The sequence below is a fragment of the Fusarium venenatum genome (genome assembly GCF_020744135.1).
Source record: "Fusarium venenatum strain MPI-CAGE-CH-0201 chromosome Unknown EDB82scaffold_4, whole genome shotgun sequence".
NCBI lineage: Eukaryota > Fungi > Ascomycota > Sordariomycetes > Hypocreales > Nectriaceae > Fusarium > Fusarium venenatum.
The window spans coordinates 6974611-6993989 of record NW_027072132.1 but is presented as its reverse complement, the minus strand read 5'-3'; the positions used below and the strand labels follow the sequence as shown (position 1 = coordinate 6993989).

General features: G+C 47.5%; 9 protein-coding genes across 9 annotated transcripts; 5 read left to right on the top strand and 4 right to left on the bottom strand.

Moving 5' to 3' along the window:
* Positions 1 to 164: 164 nt before the first annotated feature.
* Positions 165 to 2646, top strand: EDB82DRAFT_562980 (uncharacterized protein; the record flags this gene model as incomplete). Its single annotated transcript, XM_065609773.1, has 7 exons — positions 165 to 230; positions 285 to 370; positions 425 to 1029; positions 1147 to 1258; positions 1314 to 1603; positions 1658 to 1742; positions 1822 to 2646. The coding sequence occupies 7 exons, from the start codon at positions 165 to 167 to the stop codon at positions 2474 to 2476; spliced, it is 1899 nt and encodes a 632-aa protein (XP_065463582.1). The 3' UTR covers positions 2477 to 2646.
* On the bottom strand, positions 2558 to 3663 carry EDB82DRAFT_481442 (uncharacterized protein; the record flags this gene model as incomplete). The annotated part of the gene is made up of 5 exons (XM_025725607.1): positions 2558 to 2697; positions 2757 to 3018; positions 3067 to 3138; positions 3213 to 3309; positions 3392 to 3663. The coding sequence occupies 5 exons, from the start codon at positions 3661 to 3663 to the stop codon at positions 2558 to 2560; spliced, it is 843 nt and encodes a 280-aa protein (XP_025594189.1).
* A 412-nt stretch (positions 3664 to 4075) lies between these two features.
* Positions 4076 to 4962, top strand: EDB82DRAFT_530837 (uncharacterized protein; the record flags this gene model as incomplete). Its single annotated transcript, XM_025725606.1, has 2 exons — positions 4076 to 4447; positions 4522 to 4962. 2 exons carry the CDS (start codon positions 4076 to 4078, stop codon positions 4960 to 4962), a joined length of 813 nt encoding a protein of 270 aa, XP_025594188.1.
* A 162-nt stretch (positions 4963 to 5124) lies between these two features.
* On the bottom strand, positions 5125 to 7839 carry EDB82DRAFT_569790 (glycoside hydrolase superfamily; the record flags this gene model as incomplete). Its single annotated transcript, XM_025725605.2, has 3 exons — positions 5125 to 7160; positions 7218 to 7461; positions 7509 to 7839. 3 exons carry the CDS (start codon positions 7837 to 7839, stop codon positions 5189 to 5191), a joined length of 2547 nt encoding a protein of 848 aa, XP_025594187.2. The 3' UTR covers positions 5125 to 5188.
* Positions 7840 to 8416: 577 nt separating this feature from the next.
* EDB82DRAFT_562962 (uncharacterized protein) lies at positions 8417 to 10258 on the top strand (the record flags this gene model as incomplete). Its single annotated transcript, XM_065609772.1, has 7 exons — positions 8417 to 8651; positions 8702 to 8881; positions 8938 to 9083; positions 9140 to 9520; positions 9574 to 9817; positions 9880 to 10085; positions 10139 to 10258. The coding sequence occupies exons 1-7, from the start codon at positions 8498 to 8500 to the stop codon at positions 10256 to 10258; spliced, it is 1431 nt and encodes a 476-aa protein (XP_065463581.1). The 5' UTR covers positions 8417 to 8497.
* A 1233-nt stretch (positions 10259 to 11491) lies between these two features.
* On the top strand, positions 11492 to 12543 carry EDB82DRAFT_580640 (uncharacterized protein; the record flags this gene model as incomplete). Its single annotated transcript, XM_025725603.2, has 2 exons — positions 11492 to 11570; positions 11629 to 12543. 2 exons carry the CDS (start codon positions 11492 to 11494, stop codon positions 12390 to 12392), a joined length of 843 nt encoding a protein of 280 aa, XP_025594185.1. The 3' UTR covers positions 12393 to 12543.
* On the bottom strand, positions 12544 to 14867 carry EDB82DRAFT_453403 (sulfate transporter family-domain-containing protein). The gene is made up of 2 exons (XM_025725602.2): positions 14428 to 14867; positions 12544 to 14374 (listed from the first exon to the last, which is right to left on the bottom strand). The coding sequence occupies exons 1-2, from the start codon at positions 14747 to 14749 to the stop codon at positions 12639 to 12641; spliced, it is 2058 nt and encodes a 685-aa protein (XP_025594184.1). The 5' UTR covers positions 14750 to 14867; the 3' UTR covers positions 12544 to 12638.
* A 724-nt stretch (positions 14868 to 15591) lies between these two features.
* EDB82DRAFT_518017 (uncharacterized protein) lies at positions 15592 to 17084 on the bottom strand. The gene has a single exon (XM_065609027.1). The coding sequence runs from the start codon at positions 16667 to 16669 to the stop codon at positions 15788 to 15790; it is 882 nt and encodes a 293-aa protein (XP_065463580.1). The 5' UTR covers positions 16670 to 17084; the 3' UTR covers positions 15592 to 15787.
* Positions 17085 to 17467: 383 nt separating this feature from the next.
* On the top strand, positions 17468 to 19313 carry EDB82DRAFT_453401 (RmlC-like cupin domain-containing protein). The gene is made up of 4 exons (XM_025725599.2): positions 17468 to 18049; positions 18096 to 18311; positions 18361 to 18484; positions 18534 to 19313. Exons 1-4 carry the CDS (start codon positions 17681 to 17683, stop codon positions 19220 to 19222), a joined length of 1398 nt encoding a protein of 465 aa, XP_025594182.1. The 5' UTR covers positions 17468 to 17680; the 3' UTR covers positions 19223 to 19313.
* Positions 19314 to 19379: the final 66 nt, after the last annotated feature.

Below are 19379 nucleotides of genomic sequence, written 5' to 3'. Positions count from 1 at the left end.
CCACCATTTTGAATCACGATTCTCACTGGGTGGGGCGCCCTTGTCTCATGGCGGAGGTATTTTCCCAAGGGCCACCAGCCGAAACTCAATCAATCAAGTGCACGCGACAACTTCACAAAACAATTTCAAACCGGCCGAGTATCTCAATTTATGTTCAGTCTACAATGGCAGAGACCAGCAAGCGTGTTGGAGGTCAATACTCCAGAAAGCGCGCCGCTCAAGCATGTCTGGTTTGTAGAGCACGCTCTTTCCCAAAAGCCAATTGCTGATATGGACTTAGAAAGTCTCGATGCGACAGTCAACGACCGCGATGCGGCTTTTGCTCGAGCACAAACTCAGACTGCAATTATCCCGACACTGAATCAACCAGGTAGGATCTCTGAGGATTAGTTCCCGAAAGTACCGCGTCTACTCACACCATTAGTTTGGATAAAGCATCTCTGATGATATTGGAGAGGATTCAAACTATGGAAGAAAACTTGATGACGCGTCTTCCTAATGCAACGGCCCCCCAAGTCTCAGAACCCATTGCCAATAAGCTAGCAAAGAAAAGTTCTGGTCCAAAGACAAGGTCATTGAATCTATGGCCAAATGGCGATGTCATGTTGACATGGCATGTCTTCAGGCATGCTATCGCCAGATGTGGCCAACATCGACGCTGGGAGCCGTATCGACATGAGCTGTCACCCAGCCGCGACTTGACCGCGCCAATACCTGGCCCAAGCCCCTCAATAAAGGCGGAGTTTGTTCGTTCTGATACAACAGCAGATAAAGTCTATTCCGACACTATAATGTCAAATGATATAATGGCTGATGCTCCGACTCCAGGATTACCAGAGCTCTCTCTTATCCAAAACTATGTTGTCAACATACACAGCAAGTCGCCAATCTTAGATCTCGAATTCTTAAGAAAGCTAGAAGATGAATTACTGAAGGACAGCGAGCTTCAATATTGGCCGACTCGTAGGGATCTGCCAGCAGGACTAGAGCCTCCAGATATGGCAATTCTCTTACTAGTACTTGCATTAGGTGAGGTTTCAGCGAAGACCAATCCAGAGAAAGAACCCTTAAAACAGTCCTATTACATAAACCTGGCACTCCCATGACTTGGAGTCACTGCATTCGGCAATTCACCTCCTATCAAAGACTTGCAGGTGCAGTTGTTACTGGCGAGTTACTATATGTGGATCTTGAAGCCATGGAGAGCCTGGTCATATGTGGAAACAACAGCTGCAAAGGCCGAGACAATATTACTCAGGTGAGTTTATTGTTCAACGATGGATTTGCTTTCATGCTAAGGATTTATGGAACAGATATCCGGGCATCCTCGAAGAAAAGCTCAGCCACAGAGTACTTTGGGCAGTTGCCAAGATGCAACTGGAGCTCACCGAAGAGATCTATCCACATCTTGGATTGTTGAAACAAGGTAAACTTGGACAACTTATCCAAAGCACGCCGATTCCGCCGATTCCGCCGCCTCCGCCGCAACCTTTCGAATGGCCCAGCATAGGCTCTCAGCTTGACACTGATACTTGGTATTACTACCTAGCTGAGACTTCAAGTCGACGATTGGTCGAACGCATAAAAGCCGAACTGTATAACGGTATGGCCATGATTCCACAAGCTTTACCTAGTTAACTAACAGAAAAATTGACAGGTGACAACAGCGATTCTGGGGACATAACAAACATAGCTGCTAGTTATCCTCTGGCTTGCGAGCTTGAGCGTCAGATTAACGAATGGTAAATAAGAGCTCCAGACTCGACTGGAAGATTCACAAAGACAGTTCTTGAAATATTTCAACTGACACATAGACGTCAGGATGAGCTCCCTCCCGGCCGATTTCAGAGGTACCTCACAACTTCTATCAGAAAACTCCCTGGCAACAGCGTTCAATCTCGAGCAAGCCATCAAACAGCGCATGCGCAAAGTTCTCGTCGACCGGCAGGGACAGCTTTTGATGCTGGTCTTCCGTCCTTTCCTAGCCGCTCTCGCAGACACCGAACCTGACACTAATCGATCAATGACCGGTAACGATGACAGTGCTTTGTTAAAGGGTACAGCAAGATATCTTTACTTCGCAATCAGGTTCCTTGTCCAGCAAAACGAACAACCTGTGCGACACTACGGATGCTGGCTACTGGCGAGAAACATCTGGTCAACAGCCTTGTCCCTTATTGCAGCTTGTTATATCCCAGCTGTGGTACGCTACATGGATTCGGAAGATATGAATGACCAGAGTATTGACAGCGTTATGTCTTTGAGTCCCATGTTCCATGGGTCCTTCGCAGTCGTGTCACAAGGCACCTTTGTTCAGAAGTCTTTGGCTGCCTGTAAAGATGCTTATCGTCTTTTAAAACTGTGGGATGGTGAGAGTAAAAGTTTGTCATTTTGCGCAAGTCAACTGTCAACCTTGATTGCGGAAACCCAATGGTATGATGCCAGGATGAGGTCAAGCAATCCCCTTCCTCAATAGCTTAACAACGAGTCTTTGAGCCACTTTCAACGGCGAAACATGGGAGTTTTAATAGATATGCACACTGGGCTATTTTCTGTCCTACTGCTCGTATACGACCTTATTGGCAATGGTCCCAATACCATCAATCTCTACCTTTGTGATATCACCTTCTTTCATGCTAATCTGGGGCTTCTTGCCAAAGCCAACACCAGCTGGAGTTCCAGTGAAGATGAAAGTCCCTTGAAAATATCAGCAAATACTAGAGAAACAGGAATTGTTGTGAAAGCATTGTACTTACCAGGCAGAAGAGTCATGCCTTGACTCAAGAAGGACACGATTTCAGCAACTCCAAAAATCATGTTGTTCGTGTTACCATCTTGTAGCTGTGTGTCGTTGAGTGTGCCACGAATTCCAAGGCCAACGGCAGACCCTAGAATATCCTTCGAGACGATAGCTGGGCCAATGGGTGCTGAGCAGTCGAAACACTTTGAGTAGCACCATTGTCCTCCGCCTAGTTGGGGCTCTAGCTGCCATGCTCTGTTGGAGATATCATTTCCGGCCTGGAAATTTTAGTACTTGAACATGAGTTATTTTGAATGGTAACTTACTGTGTAGCCAAAAACGTGGTCGAGCGCATTCTCTTTAGACACTCTTGTGGCCTTCTTGCCAATCACAATAACCTGAGAATGTTAGAACCATGGTTTATCTCAAGCTATATATAGTGGTTGCTGGGAGATCTCGGGATCATAAATACCAATTCCGATTCGTAGTCCAACCTTCCCTTCTCCCAAGAAGTACGGGGAAGGACGAGATCGTCGTGGGGACCAGTAAGTGCTGTTACGGGCTTGAAACTATGTGTGAATCCCAATCAGAATATCCCTATGTCAAGAAGAGGGGGATTAATATTGGTAGAGAGTGAGATCTCAAACTTACAAGACGACAGGCACTTTGGGAATAGGCATTTGAGCCTCTTCTGCGTGATCCGTGTAGTTGAGACCAATGCAAACAACAGATCGGGCATCATCTAGATCAACGGGGCATAGAAGCTTCTGAATTGTATGCTCCTTGTCGGAAAGCTGAGCTGAGGAGGCGAATGGGCTTCCGGACTCAAGGATCCTTGCGGTCTTAAGGGACTCGTTGGCGGCACCATAATGAGTCTTGCCATCATCATTTGACACAAACCGGACGAGGCGTTGGATTGACATGTTGGCTTTAGTAGTGCAATATGAGAAGCGACGTTGGAAGACTTTGGACAGCATGAAGATGAGACGATATCAAGACAAGTTGATCATGGTGTATCAGACACCAGATTAAATATTCGAACTCAGTCGTGATGGTATTCCGTTGTCGGCAACGAGACCATCATGGCTTGCAGGGATCATCGATCTGGCCTAGGGTGGAGTGGAGTAGAGAAATGTGATGGATGGCTACGTCGGTTCAGTGGCCGAGATGCCCCGAAAGTCGAGCTTTACCTAATGTGGACTGTCCTGAATGCCTCCCAAGACCAAACCATCTGGTCTAATTCTTTCCTTCTGAGGTACATATATCACTAAACATGACCTCAGATCCGAAAATGACATTCAATTCATGGGGTATTGGTCTTTCTACTCAATCGTCATGGATCACATTCAATACATCAAGACAATGCTGGAACAATCTATTGCCCAGCGTCCGTGGGTAGTTGCTGGCACCTCTGGAGCTGCAGTGTTAATAGCTTTCGCCGCATGGTGTGTCCAAGATTATCGCGACTACCTTGCCCTTGGTCCTGGAGGTCCTCCTCATAACGTGAGAGGATGGGCATGGATCACGTTCGGTATCCGACCTTTTGCGCTGAGCCGGTCTGGGGCGACTTATGTTGCTGATTACCCTACATCTGGAAGCCATCCAGAGATACAGAACCTCCCACGACGAGAGGGTGATAGAGCGCTCCTTGGAGGAATTGCTCCCCACCGTCAATTATCACAGCATGCGCCTAAGCGTATAAGAACTGTAAGTAACTATTGATGCCCATGTTTCTTCATTGACATTGACACTTTAACTAACATCCCTGCCTGGTCTAGTAGATCGAGAATCTCTTCAACAATGCGGCGCGACAACACCCTTCGATACTTGAAGTAAAGAAATCCCTGTACGAACGCCATCACGACGCACTCTTCGTCTCACAGGACCTACTTCAATCAGAACCCGATAGCCTTCCCAAGACTACCATTATTGCCAGAGGCGAGCTCGGACACGCGCACCCAGATCTATCTGTTCATCTATACCTGTCCCCCGCGGACGCGCGCGTCATTATCGAGAAAGGCTGGGCTGAGAGACATAGGCTGTCGGTGCCGGAGACCAGCTGGGTCAAGAACAAATACGCTATTGCTAGCACATACTTGATGATCTATGGACCCCGCGATGAGAAAGAGATGGAGATTTTGAGAATCATTCTGCAAAACAGTATTCGATTCATGACTGGTCATTCTAAGGTGGAAAAGGTGCAGTGGAAGGAAATTATTTAGACGTGCAATTAGTCGTATGTACGATTGAATACTCTATTGAAAACCCATCGTTAAAGATTACCTGTTATCTGTGCTGCGTTGCGAGATTAGTGGTCCGGAGACGCGCCTCAAAAACTGACATTTCGGTACTGCAAGCCTTAATTAGTATTAGTATTCATATCGCAAAGAGAATTAAAATAGTGTCGAATTGAATTAATTGTTATTTATCAATTTACAAGATTTATATTTAGCTTACTGTCCTGCCTTCTTCAAACTTCACAATAACATCCTCGATGTCCTTCCAATCTCCAACCCCACGCGACCCTGCCACATGTACCCTGTATGACCCAGCGTCAATGCGCCACAAATGATCTTTCTCATCCCAGTAAGCAAAGTCGCGTGGCTTCAAGACAGAGTCCAAGTCCTGGGAACTGCCTGGCTCAAGAAGACGCGTCTTTGCAAACCCTCGTAGCTCAACGCGCGGTCTTGTTGTGGTAGGATCCAAAGCTTCCACGAAGAGCAGCACAGTTTCGCTGGCGGTCATAGTACCCGTGTTCTGAACAGTCAAGACGACCGTCTCACCAAAGTTCTCGTTGTTCCCGTTGGAAGTCTGTGCATGACTCTTGACGGAACAACTAAAGGTGGTATAGCTCAAGCCGTGACCAAAGCCGAAACGAGGTTGGTAGGATTGAAGCGATTCTTGACGATAGCCGACAAACACCCCCTCACGATACTGGATCTTTTTGTCTGCCGTCATCAACTCCTCCACGTATCCAGCAGGGTAGTCTCCAACCTTGTCCCAGAACGTAGTTGGGAGTCGACCACAAGGTGACACTTCACCAATAAGTATTCTAGCCAATGCGTTGCCAAATTCCATGCCAGGGAACCACGCGTAAATGACAGCGTCGACGTGATCTATCCAAGTACTCATATCAATTGGTGATCCGGCATTAACTACCACGATTGTTTGACCCTGGCATTTCTCGGCGACACGGAGAATGAGCTCATCTTGGCGACGTGGCAGTCGCATGCTGACACGATCGAAACCCTCGGATTCCCATTCTGTACCGGTGCCAACAACGACTATTGACATGTCAACAGTCTCCGCCAGACATTCCGCGTCTATTAAAGCACTATCATCGTCCCGAGCTGGTGAAAGACCAAGTCGAGAGCCTTGGATGAAGAACTCGCGATTGACGTTCTGAGCTTTGTGTTTCGAAGACCAATTAACCACCTCAAATTTGTATCGCTGACCTGCCTGCAATTGCAGTGGTTCCTTTCGCGATGCTTCAAGCTTGGACCGATCAAAGAGGAAGTCTTCTGTAGAAACATCGAGCCCTCTTTGCACGTCCAGAACGACCTCACCATCTACAAGGCATTGGGCATTTCCAGGCCCCGAGAGGCTGACGTTGAAGGGGCCAGTCTGATGGGCAGTGAACTTGAACTTCATGGATGTGCAGAAGTCGGATCGATCGATTAGACCATCGGGAGCATGCTCAACCATCATATATAGCGTGTCCTTTAGTGGCTGTGAAAAGAAGCACGCGTCGTCTGATACCTTGTCTCCATTGTACCATGCCAGGGTGATGTCCCTAACCTCGAGGCTAGATGCATTAGGTAGAGGTACAAGTCGCTCAATGGAAACACCTGGACCACGACTAGCGTTCGGGTAGGTTTCTTGTACGGCGTCCCATGGCGTTGACGAGTATGGAACCTTGATACTTGCTGAGCCTCCACCGAACAAGGATGGCTCCGTCGCGTGATGACCGAATACCGCGACCTTTGTCCCACGATTGACTAGTGGAAGAGTGTTCCTCTCGTTCTTCAACAAGACCATGCTTGACTCAGCAGCTTGTCGAAGCAACGTCCTTGACTCTGCACTGTCGAGATACTCCGGTTCCTCTGCCCTCGCGACCGGAGGATAACCCGGCTCCCCGATCCGACCAGTCTTCTGAAGCAGATCCATGACCCTGGTAACTGAGTCTCTAATCTGGTTCTTCTCTATCTCTCCACGCTTGAGACAGCCCATAACTGCATCTTGCTCGCGAAATTTCGCAGGGCCGGGCTTTTCGAGATCGAGACCAGCTGAGAATGCCTCTACTGTGCTATATGTCCCAAACCAGTCCGATATGACCACACCCTTGTAATGCCATTCGTCGCGGAGGATCGATAAGAGTTTCTTCGATTCGGAGCAGAAAGAGCCGTTGACTGAGTTATATCTGGAAACACGTTCCTGATTAGTGTCCATTTCCCTTGTTTCGTATTGCGTGACCTACGCAGTCATGATCGCCCATGGGTCTGCCTTTTCAACCACGATCCTGAAAGGTTCGAGGTAGATCTCCCTCAAAGAGCGCTCTTCGATGACACTGTCGCTCCATCGTCGTCCGTTCTCCGCCTCATTGGCAAGAAAGTGTTTAGGGCTCGTGGCGATGCCCTTTGCTTGTAGGCCTTGTACGAAAGAAGCAGCAATTAAGCCGCTCAGTAAAGGATCTTCGCTGAAAGACTCAAAATTGCGCCCGCCTGCTTCATTAGTCAAAGTTAGGTTAGAAATGTACTGCAGAACTTACATAGAGGGTAACGATGGATATTCATCGTAGGAGCCAATAGTCCATGGACGTCTTTGCGTTTACACTCCCCGGAAAGGAGATTGGCAAGTCGGGACACTAATTCCACATCAAAAGAGGCTCCCAAGGCTGTCCCACAAGGAATAGCTGCTGAAGGCGCTCCGTTGATCCAGTCTTCTCCTCGGACGCCATTTGGACCATCAGAAAACTTCAAGGCACCAAGCCCAAGTGGTTTATTCGGAGAAGTTCGCCAAAAGTCTTGTCCCGAGAGAAGACTCACTGAACCCTTTAGCGAAAGTCGCGATGGCGCGTGGTCTTTGTCGATGGAACCCATGTTGCCGGTAGGTAAGAGGCTATGAATAGGATCTAGCTAGGAAGGATCAAGAGCTGAAAAAGGAGAGAAATAGTCATGATATGGGATTCTAGACGCCAAGAATGATGGGGTAACAGCCAGACCTTACCATGACTACGGTGACCCGGGTGAGTAACGGGGCAGTTTGGGGTTGATGCCTGAGAGTAGCCATCTTGAGAGTTGTCATGACCATTTACTGTCTCACTCCAAACCAATAGTTTCATGTCGGGGCATCTCGGTGCTGGGGCCGAAGGAGTTGACGACCTTGAACAAGGGTATTGATTGGTCGGGGCATTTCGGCAGATATACCGACGCCATGAAGTTGTCACGACTCGCCTCAATGACTAGCGTCCCTGCTCAAATTTGCCTTGTTCACCTCGTCAATAGAGTTTTGCGGAGAAGATCCAGCTAGTGGTTGCCCCAGACGGGGTAACGCGGCACGAACCAGACATCTGGAGCGCGTCTGGATCTTCAACTTTTTTTTCATCAAGTCAAGTGACGATATTGGTCAATGGATCCATTCAGATGTCCCTGAATCTTCATAAATAATCGAGTATCCCGGGGTTGTAGACCCAAGTCATCAGTAGCTTCTCCTGTCAAAAAGCCAACGATCAACATAATATTCTCAAGTGTTGCGATCATGACTGCACCAGCCTCAACATCGCTTTTTAAGAACCCCAGCCTGATGAGGCTGTATCTTCTTCTGATTCCTGGGTCTTTGATCGTCAGCGCAGCAATGGGCTACGATTCGAGTCTCATGAATGGTATCCAGGGAGTCAATAGGTGGCAGAATTGTACGTCTTGCCTTACCTTTGTCAGTCGCTGCTAACTCGTGGATTTACAGACTTCAACCACCCTGAAGGTTCTCTACTTGGTATTATGAACGCCATTCTTCCTCTTGGAGCAGTATTTGGCACCGTTCCAGCAGCTTGGATTTCTGATCACTATGGTAGACGCTGGGCAATGGTTGCCGGCGACATTGTTGTTATTCTCTCGACCATTCTCCAAACAGCCAGCATCAACAGTCAGTGCACACCACTATGTTTCGCCATGGCCTGAAGGTTGCTAACTCAATAATAGCCGGCATGTATATGGCTTCTAGATTTCTCATCGGTTTCGGAATCACCATCGCCTCGAGCTCTGCCCCTATGCTTGCCGCCGAACTTGCACACCCCGAATCACGAACGACCCTCACATCGATGTACAATACACTTTGGTACCTGGGAGTAAGGATATTCATGAGAGATACAGCGAAAGGAATACCGACTGACCTCCCCAACAGTCAATAATTGCCGCTTGGACCACATACGGCACGTACCGAATCAACTCTGAATGGTCGTGGCGACTTCCTACAGCTCTGCAAGCCCTGCCTGCTATCATCAACTTGATCGGACTCTGGTTCCTCCCCGAAAGTCCGCGATGGCTCGTCGGTCAGGATCGCCACGAGGAAGCGCGTGCTATCCTCATTAAATACCATGCAGGCGGTGATGAGAGCAGTGAATTTGTTGCAGCCGAGTTTGAGGAGATTCGAGCTGCTCTTCAACTTGAGCTCGCTGGCTCACGCTCCTGGATGGAACTAATTCAAACCAAGGCCAACAGACATCGCACATTTCTTGTTCTTTGCTGCGCCTTCTTCCCTCAATGGTCAGGGAATGGTTTGGTTGTAAGTTTGTTGACGAAAGTCTCATCAGTGCATCATGCTTACGATTCATATAGTCTTATTACATCGCACCTGTCCTGAGATCCATTGGCATCAACTCCCAAGAAGACATCACTCTTATCAACGGCATTCTTCAAATCTGGAACATGATTGTTGCGATGACTGGTGCCAACCTTGTCAACCGCGTCGGTCGCCGTCCTCTTTTCATTGTCGCTACCACTTGCATGTTAGCTGGCATGGTCGCATGGACTATCACTGGTAGTGTTTTCGCAAGGACCAAGTCAGAGGCTACTGGTGCTGGTATCCTAACCTGCGTCATTTTTTCGCCTCTTCTTACAACATCTGTTGGAACCCATTGGCAGTCGCATATCCAGTTGAGATCCTCCCATTCAACATTAGAGCCAAGGGTATCGCCCTTCTCATGGGATCTATCAAAGGAGCAAGCTTTTTCAATCAGTTTGTCAATCCCATCGGTCTCAAGAACCTGGGTTGGAAGTACTACATCGTGTACTGCATCTGGCTCTGCTTTGTCTTGTTGACTGTGTTCTTTATGTTCCCCGAAACTAAGGTATGTTTCACGGATATATCATTATCTAGTTTCATGTTCTAACTAGTCTATAGAACCGTTCTCTTGAAGAGATTTGTGAGGTTTTCGAGAAGTACTCTGATGAACAGTCTGACAAGAAGTTGGAGGCCACTGATGTTGAGTGCGTCGAGCACCAGAAGGGCGAGAAGAATTAAGAACCGTCCTGGTGGCATTTTGGTGGTGATTCATTGTGTAACAGTCCGGATGGAGAGCCATGATCGTCATGTATATTACAGCGAGTACAAATGCCACCAAGTTGATTTCAATATCTGCCCTTAGTAGTTTGTGGTCCCTTTATGTTGTACAGGATTCACTATCGATAATGTTGTTAAACACAACAAGATGACCAATTTTATTCACAAATACTCAAAATGGACATGTGAGACCGATTTCCTTACAAGAATAACATAGATTGCCCAACGAGACCAGTTGTGACTCGGTCCGCGTTGAAACTTATATAAGACGCTCCGATACTGCATTGTCTTCAACTTCAAGCCATACACAACCAAATCTACATCAAACATCAACTATATTATATGAAAATGTGTCTTGTAACCCATATGCGGTTCTATTGCCCTTTTTGCGAGTCGGGCATGTACACGACGAACGCCACGACTTTGTGTTGGAATGTTCCTCCAAATGGGGGTTTTGAGTCATGCGGTTGCGACACCCAGCATGAATACTTGAGGGTGTATGGACCCCAATGCGCCGAGTGTCGAGCACAAACAGAAGGATAAGAAGCGAAATGAACGGCGCTAGAATGAGCTAGATAGATAATCGAGAGTAGCTGATCCAAATCGTGGACCGTATGTACCTGCTTCTTTATTGCTACAAACTACATGGTGTTTCGAAATCGCATTACCCCATCTTGACATAGCTGCTCGACCTTGGACTCTGTTCTTCCGACTAGAGTTTTGCTGGAAGTACGATTCAACAGTGTGTTATTCGATTTCTTGTAGTCTTTGTCTCTGACGCTAGACGAGTTGTAGAGCCATCAATCGATTGTTTCATCAATCATGACAGGCCCGGGTCTGATAAATTTTCTAGCATCATTGATCGTGAATCCATGACCGCACGAGATGTTGTGCAAAACGATTAGACTGCCACGAAATTTGGTAACGAATTTCTAGGATCCAGACTGATTGACATGACCAGGGGTCGTTCAGCTGGGACCCGAAAAAGCATTTTAGCACGGCGCCAACAACCCGACAGGCTCAATCTAGCGAATCTAGACCCAATAGTCTCATCTATAAAAAATAAAATGCTATTGAAAATTTACTAATTGGTGTTAGGACATAGGGGTAGATCTCATATATTGGACCAGACGATCATATTCCTTGAACCATTGCTGTCGTTCTTCTTCATTTCATCAAAAATACACACACAACATGCGGTCACGGTTATTGTTTACGCTGAGCTTCGGCTGCGCTGGTACCCTGGCGAGCCCATGCAAGCCTGGTCACATCGGTAGATACCTCATCCCAAATTGCCATTATACTTCTGACTTTATGATGAGATCCGACAGCTGCTACTCCAACCTCCGATGCCACGTCTTCTCTACTAGCTGACGCTACGACTTCGATCGTTCCGACTTCAGACATAATCACTATGTCTGCTCTACCGACAACCTCAGAGGCTTCCACCACGTCATCAGAATTGACGACTTCCATCATTAAGAGCTTGTCAACCGACTCTATCACGACACTCGAAACTGATTTCGCGACGTCATCATTCGCCTTTTCGGCTACCCTTGAAACAACAACTACATTACCTACCACGACATCAGCCGTAGAACCTTTCAGATTCAAATTAATGGGGGAAACTGGGGTCCTCGCCAGAACTGAGATGCGTGCAGCTGCCGCAGCCCCCTATGCGTGGACCATCGGCTTGTTCAGGCATGACAAACCCACGATTCTCACAATGGAAGTCGAGACCGGGCATCTGCTATTCGAAGGTCAAAAGCTTTGCGTTGAAACCGATCTTGCGCCTCAAAACTGGTGGGTGGCCGTTAAGAACTGTCCCGAAACCATGCTTCCTCAGCACCAGTACGTTGTGTGCGACCCTGTTCATGTTGATGGTGATGAGCTGCGATGCAGCGTACCACACCAGTTGTGCACACGCGGAGACGGTCCAGGATTTTCTTGTGAGCACACCGGGGTGCAATGGACGCAGTTCTACGCTCGCATTGTGTTCTCGTCGTTTTACACTGTTGGCTTTTTCAACTCAGCCGCTCTGACATCTCCGTCCGATCTTCTGCATGCTCTTAAATTCGTTGTCAAGGAGGTCTGAGAAAAGACTTCTAAATTGGGATTATATCTCCTGCATGATCAGCTTTCTGGCTTGTCAGATAAGGATGTCAAACTGGAAGGGCAACGTTGGGTAGAAACCTATCTGTAAGAAAGGTGCGACTTCACAGTCTCCGAAGATGGAAATACGATATGACAAAGCTTAACAATACGATTATGCTGTTTGGACTGATTGTTATAAAAATAAAGATACTAGTAGATCAGAAAATACATGTTATTGAGAATTCCCTCATACTTCAGCCTTTTCTTCATGAACAGTATGACCTTTCCCGTCATCACTCAACACTGACCCTCTCCTCCTCGGCGCTACTACAGCTGCTCTGGTATCCCAGTATAGATAGATAGGCTCACCATCATCATCCAAGTCACCTCGAAGCTCATGGTTTGCACCAACTTCAACTACGTGCCAACCCGCTCGTGAAACTCGTTCACGACAGACGGCATTCATGTTTGCAAATCTGACCTCAGTGTTGTCTCCACCATAGGCCTTGATGTTTGAAACAAGATTCTTCAGGTATGTAACTGCCGTCGTATCGAGCATGTTGACACGAGAAAAGTCCAGGACGACGAGTCCAATTTCCGGTAGTGATGATGGATCACTGATGTTGGCCTTCTTGCGGAGACGTGCGATCCTCTTCTCACCGACCACAGACCAATTTCTTTCTGTTTCGGGACCATGGCTACCACCATAGTGGGCTGCGTGGTAAGTCTGAATCTCATCAAGGACCCTGGTGGTGTTCGAAAACGCATTGGGGAAGATCATGGACTCGTTAAAGGTAAATATTCTGGCGTCCTCTGGAATGGTGAGTGGAGATGTGTGGTTGTTATCAAGTGCCCAAGCAGGTCTGTGGTTGGATTCAACATCGGCACCAGTTGAGGTCAGTCGAGTAAAGACCTGGCGAAGCAAGATGTAGACAATATTGAAACCCACAGCACAGCCGATACCAACTTCGCTAGAGTGGAATAGGGTGACCCAGAGTGCAAGCATAGACGAGATGAAATCGGCCAATGATGTCTTCCAGTACCGGTAGAAAGTCGAAGGTGGAGAGATCAGACCCCATACTGCAGTGATGATGATGGCAGCTAGAGTAGCTTTGGGGATCCAGTAGAGTGTTCCAACAAGCTCATACACACAGACTAGTACAACAGCCATGGTAACAACACCAGATAGGGGAGACTTGACATTGCATGAGGAGTTGACAGCTGTACGAGACATGGCTCCACCAACACCCATTGCATGGAAGAAACTGTTGAAGAAGTTGGTGATACCCAGGTAGCACAGCTCCTGACTTTGATCAGAAGTGTAACTGTTCTTGACCGCAAAGGCACGGGCGATTGCCAAGTGCTCAACTGCAGATCCGATAAAAACGGCAATACTTCGACCAGCGACTTCGGGGATAAGGTCGGCCTTTGGCATCGTGGGTGCTTGTTGACCTTCAGACTGAACCTTGACGACGTCAAAGAGAAAGTCTTCTCCTCTGTTCTTGTTGACTCCATAACTGATACCGGTGAACAGTACCAGTGCCAGGAAGGCTCTTGTTGTAGACAGAAGCCAGATGACCTTGTTGTCTTTGCTCCACCTCTTTCCTGATTTCTCAAGTATGGTGAGGAATAAGATTCCGGCAAATCCAATAAGACATGCCCAGCCGTTCGCATTGGGGAGCTCGTTGAAAATATCATGGATCTGGTTGGCTGCACCGTCGCGGACATTCTCTTCGCCGAGGAGTGAGTCCATCTGGTTGAGGATGATGGTAATGGCAATAGCAGTGATGAAACCGCTTAGAACAGGAAGAGATATAAATTCGAGGAGGAATCCGAGCTTGAGAAATCCGAGTATCATTCCGTAAATACCCATCATGAAAGCTGTTGCGGAGGCGATTTCGGATGGGGTCCATCTGTCTTGGAGTGCGTGAACGTTTTCGGAAGTGAGGAGACCGATGAGCGAGGTTGGACCGGTAGAGACATCTAATTACAATAAAACGTCAACTATAGCCTTGAAGTATATTGGAATAACTCACCCTTTGTAGATCCCATGAATGCATAGATCACAGCTGGTAACCAACTCGACATCAAACCATACTCAACCGGGATATTCGCAATCTTTGCATATGACAAACCCTGGGGAATCAGCATCAAACCCAAGGTGAGCCCAGCAATAAGATCATTGATGAGCCATCGTAGGTTATATCGTGGCAACCAGCCAACAATAGGAACTTTGTCGCTGATGTACTGTACTGTTCCTGAGGGAAGGGCTTTAGCCCCTTTGACGCTCAGTCGAGCTGCTCGATTCCAGGTAACGTCGTTTTTAACATCAGATTGGAAGTTTTTGAGAGAATTCATTTTGATCTCTTCAATATTGTTAAGCTTGATTGAAGTGACTTGGAAATATTCGATTCCACTCGTCTAGTGATTCACTTGGGGTTGATATAGACTTTCACTTTAGATAGTAACACATGGCTCGCATTCAAAACATACTGCCGAGTGCATCACAACCACACCCTATCTTCTACCTGTCATGTGCCAGCCCGCCGAAACATACAGTCGTACATACATACATACATACATACAGATAGATTCTGTCTATCATACTAGAGTATATCACATCTAACTAAATTTCACGTCCACTCCCCATACACCCTTCCAAACCCTCACTGCACAGCGGATTGGGCAAACTTATATGTGTAACACTCGATACGACGGGCGTATAACCTCATCAAGGAAATCATCTACATAAATTCCGAATACCGACAGATATCCATCCCATCCGAAGTCAACAGCACACTCAAATTGAGTTTTTGAGGGAGTGTTCATCGTTGCAAAAAGTGCCTGGCCATGCCATTTCAAGACCTTGTAAGCTGACGATACGCAAAAGGTGTTTGCGGTGGTTGTGTCACCGGCATGTGGGAGGGTTGCGCTGGCGAACGAGACTCAACTATTGGACACATGATATGACCGTCTTGATGGATTTGGATTAACATGAATGGTTCATTGTGTCGTAGGAGTCGTGAGGGGAAAGATACTCCATAGACGAAGGCCGCTTACACCAGGCTTTGTCGATCTCCCGCCGCTTTTAGACCCATGTCCTACTTTTGTCGCCGAGACAGGGTACATGAAACGTTTTTAGAAATTTACGAGGTCGAGGAGTGACTCTACACGGAACTCGGATATGAGGCATGACTGGGTACAACTTTAACAAAGTGCCTATCTTGTGTTTGACCGAGTCATAAGGACCATTTGTTATAAGCTATTGATAACCTGTAGTCGAAGCAACTTCCTAAAACTAACAAGCTGCTGCAAGCTACGTTCTAGATCGTATCGCAGCAGTTTAACTAGGCTGCTGCACATGCCGTTACATCGCTAAGCGATATGAATCGTCACTCACGAAGACCCCTCATCTGCAGGCCACACAGCCCATCCAAACATGACGAGTAACTTGAGCAAAGCGGCAATCCACAACGCTCCTGAAGTTCCCAGTTCACTCTTTGCAATAATTCCTCCAATAATGGCTCCGATGAGAAGTAGGACCGGTGCAGCCACACGCCGGTTCCTCTCCACGTTGGAAGGGACAAACAACCCCGCATCTGAAAACAGATCGCAGTAGATGCTCGTGAGTACAACACTGGTTAGAGCGTTGAACTTGAGCGCTCTACTCGCCACGGCTTGTCCACAGCTTTGAAAGGCCACGAGAGCGATTGGTACAATCACGTACCAGGGCACGTCGTCTGGGCCAGCGCCTTTCGGGCCCCATGTTAGAATGGATGCTGCTGCCACGATGAAAATTGTCTGGATGCCAAAAGATAAGCAAAAGACCCATTTCCTTCTGGGACTAGACGTGAAGGCCCGATGCAAGCGGGCGAAGAGAAACGAACCGATGGCAAAAGACAGGATTGAAGTCCCAGACTTTTTCCAACGGTTCGTCCCGGCCGTTGGACCAAGGCCGAGATAAACCGTGTTACCTGCAAATTCGTCAGTATGATGGTTACAGAGGCGATGGTAAGTAAAATCTTGACCTGTCTGCATAGACACGAAAGCACCCCACGTGGAAATAGAAGCACTGTCGAGAATGCCTGTTATGATATAACACGCGAGAAGCATAACATCTGCCCAATCTCGACGAACATCAGAACCTAATCTTGTGCGCAACCAAGACCTAGATCCTGGTTTTGGTGCAAGGAGAGCCTGCGTTTCGTCATTTTGACCAGTAATGCCGTTTTCAGCTCTGCTCTCGCCGTTGGAGATTGTGCCGTAGGATTCAGACATTGTTGTGATCCGATTTTGAAGATTGAGATGTGATTTCAGTATTGATGTCTCTTTGGCAACGACGGCTGGAATGGTCCATGAGGGGGAGTAAATAAGCACGACGCCAAAGACTAAACTACAATAGCGCCCGCAACTTAATCGCCAAGAACGTCGTTCGGAATGAAGTCTAGGTCATCTTTACAGTCACATAGTCTACTCGTTTACAGAATAGTCATCGCACATTCAATTGCCAACCCCGCGTTTTCACCGAAGGTTGTCTCAAGGCTCAGGGACAAGATCAAGGATTCCTCACTCTGCCAAGGTCCGGACCCGTATACCCGTTAATTCGCCTACCGAAGACAACACTAGAATCGCCAAGATCGCCACGGCTCGTCTCTAATAAGCGGGGAATTGTAAAGTTGTGCTTATATCCGATTCAAAACTACAATGTTGTACTTTGCGTCATCTTCACCCCCTCTCATCATGACCTGTATTTCCCCTCATTTTAACTCTTTTAAGCAGCTGCAAGTAACACAAGCACACCATAACATTTCGAGTGGTTTCTCAAAGCCAACCTCTCAGCGTCAAAGACGCCCTTGTGAGGTTGATCGTCTAGATGGTACCCCATGGTTGTGCCGCACACTTGCATGTCTTGTTGCAGGGCGCTATGTGCCGAATATCCGTTTTTACGGCAGTCGTCAGCATCTCTATGCAATGGCACCTAAGACGGGTTTTGTAAGCCTGTTTGTATAAGCCTGTTTCGGTGATGAACCGGCTATCGCCTTCTCGGCATCATGAACTTCGTGCCGAAGAAATCTTGGCGATGTTTTTCTTTCAGCTTCAAAAGATACTTAACATCAGAAGTGATTGAGGAATTGAGTTACTCCAAGCACACAATTGCATTAGCAAGAATCAGCGTCACAGCCAATTGTTCCCAATATACTTGACGTCATATTTCTTAGCCCGAACCTTATTGTTGATATCTCCCTGGAGGTTGATATCCTGTTTCTCTTCCATTGATTATCTGCAATCATGCATCTTCATCAAATTGCCTTCCTGTCTGTACTGTTGGACATTTGCGCTGGTGTACCAGTCCAAGACAGTCCCCGTGAGCGACTGCTCAAGGGACTTGGGATTCCAGACAACTACCGTGGTGTGACTGGTGGCAAGAAGCTCCCATTCACTCCAGGTCACAGAGATCCCTACGACTCACCAGTTGACTCTGTTGGGGACGACCTTGATCCTCTTCCATGGCGCAATGGTCTTGGAGCTTCTGTTCTCGGGCCCTGGAATGAGGCGCGTTCGCGACAGAACCCAGACCTCGTCAGACCACCTAGCACTGACCATGGCAACCTTGCCAACATGCGATGGAGTTTCGCAGACTCCCATATCCGTATTGAGGTATGTAACCAATGTTTGACATATTTCAGTTACTAACTCTATGCAGGAAGGCGGTTGGACCCGTCAGACCACTATCCGTGAGCTTCCAACGAGTATTGAGCTTGCCGGTGTGAACATGCGACTGGGTGAAGGCGTCTACCGTGAGCTTCACTGGCACAAGGAAGCTGAGTGGGCTTATGTCCTAGATGGAGAGGTCCGAGTGACGGCCCTCGACTATGAGGGTGGTAACTTCATTGACGACCTCAAGAAGGGAGATCTATGGGTAAGCCAACTTGACAAAAATCGTCAATGGCCGACTGACAATCTTTTAGTACTTCCCCAGTGGAGTTCCTCACTCCCTTCAGGGACTCAGCGAGAACGGCACAGAGTTCCTACTCATCTTTGATGACGGACGCTTTTCTGAAGAGTCAACATTTGTTCTTACTGACTGGCTCGGTACGTTGTAAATGATCAAGTTGCTTGTTCCATAGCTAACAGGTTCTAGCGCACACACCCAAGTCAGTCATCTCCAAGAACTTCGACTTAGATCCCGAGGTCTTCAACAAGCTTCCTGCAGGAGAAAAGTACATTTTTCAAGGGCGTACCCCCGGTAAAATCTCAGATGAGGAACCCAAGGGCAAGAAGGCCAAGAAGTCAAAGTACAACTTTACACACCGCATGCTCGACCAAACTCCTCTCAAGACTAGTGGCGGCCAAGTCCGTATCACTGACTCCAAGAACTTCCCCATCTCCAAGACCATCGCTGCAGCCCACGCCATCATCGAGCCCGGTGCTATCCGTGAGATGCACTGGCATCCTTCAGCTGATGAGTGGTCTTTCTTCATCAAGGGTCGCGCTAGAGTTACCATCTTTGCTGCAGAGGGTACTGCTAGAACCTTTGACTACGTCCCCGGAGATGTGGGCATTGTCCCCCGAAACATGGGTCACTTTGTTGAGAATATTGGTGATGGGCCTATTGAGATGCTTGAGATTTTCCGTTCAGATGAGTTCAGAGATATTTCTCTGTTCCAGTGGATGGGCGAGACACCAAAGAAGCAAGTCATTGACACGCTCTTTGCTAATGACCCTAAGAACGCTGAGAGGTTTTGGGACAAGATCAAGGATGCGGACAACGAGGTTATCACCAAGCCTGATTTTTACAAGCACAAGGATGAGACTGTTGGTGAGTTATAAGTCTCGTCACAGTATTTTATAGGCGTATAGTAGGGAACAAAACTGCCCCAGAAGCTTGATATCAAGATAAATTGACACATTTTGCAATGAGTGAAAGACAGTTCAAGTCAATACGTGATGTTTCAATGTAGGCTAGCACAAAACCATAAACAATCAT

What these genes read in the sequence shown, in the direction of transcription:
- EDB82DRAFT_453403 (XM_025725602.2), bottom strand. Translation starts at nt 14,749, where the DNA reads ATGAATTCTCTCAAAAACTTCCAATCTGATGTTAAAAACGACGTTACC. An exon ending in ATTCATGGGATCTACAAAGG is followed by an intron (nt 14,375 to 14,427) that starts GTGAGTTATTCC and finishes TATTGTAATTAG; the next exon opens with ATGTCTCTACCGGTCCAACC.
- EDB82DRAFT_518017 (XM_065609027.1), bottom strand. Translation starts at nt 16,669, where the DNA reads ATGTCTGAATCCTACGGCACAATCTCCAACGGCGAGAGCAGAGCTGAA.
- EDB82DRAFT_453401 (XM_025725599.2), top strand. Translation starts at nt 17,681, where the DNA reads ATGCATCTTCATCAAATTGCCTTCCTGTCTGTACTGTTGGACATTTGC. An exon ending in ACTCCCATATCCGTATTGAG is followed by an intron (nt 18,050 to 18,095) that starts GTATGTAACCAA and finishes AACTCTATGCAG; the next exon opens with GAAGGCGGTTGGACCCGTCA. An exon ending in TGTTCTTACTGACTGGCTCG is followed by an intron (nt 18,485 to 18,533) that starts GTACGTTGTAAA and finishes AACAGGTTCTAG; the next exon opens with CGCACACACCCAAGTCAGTC.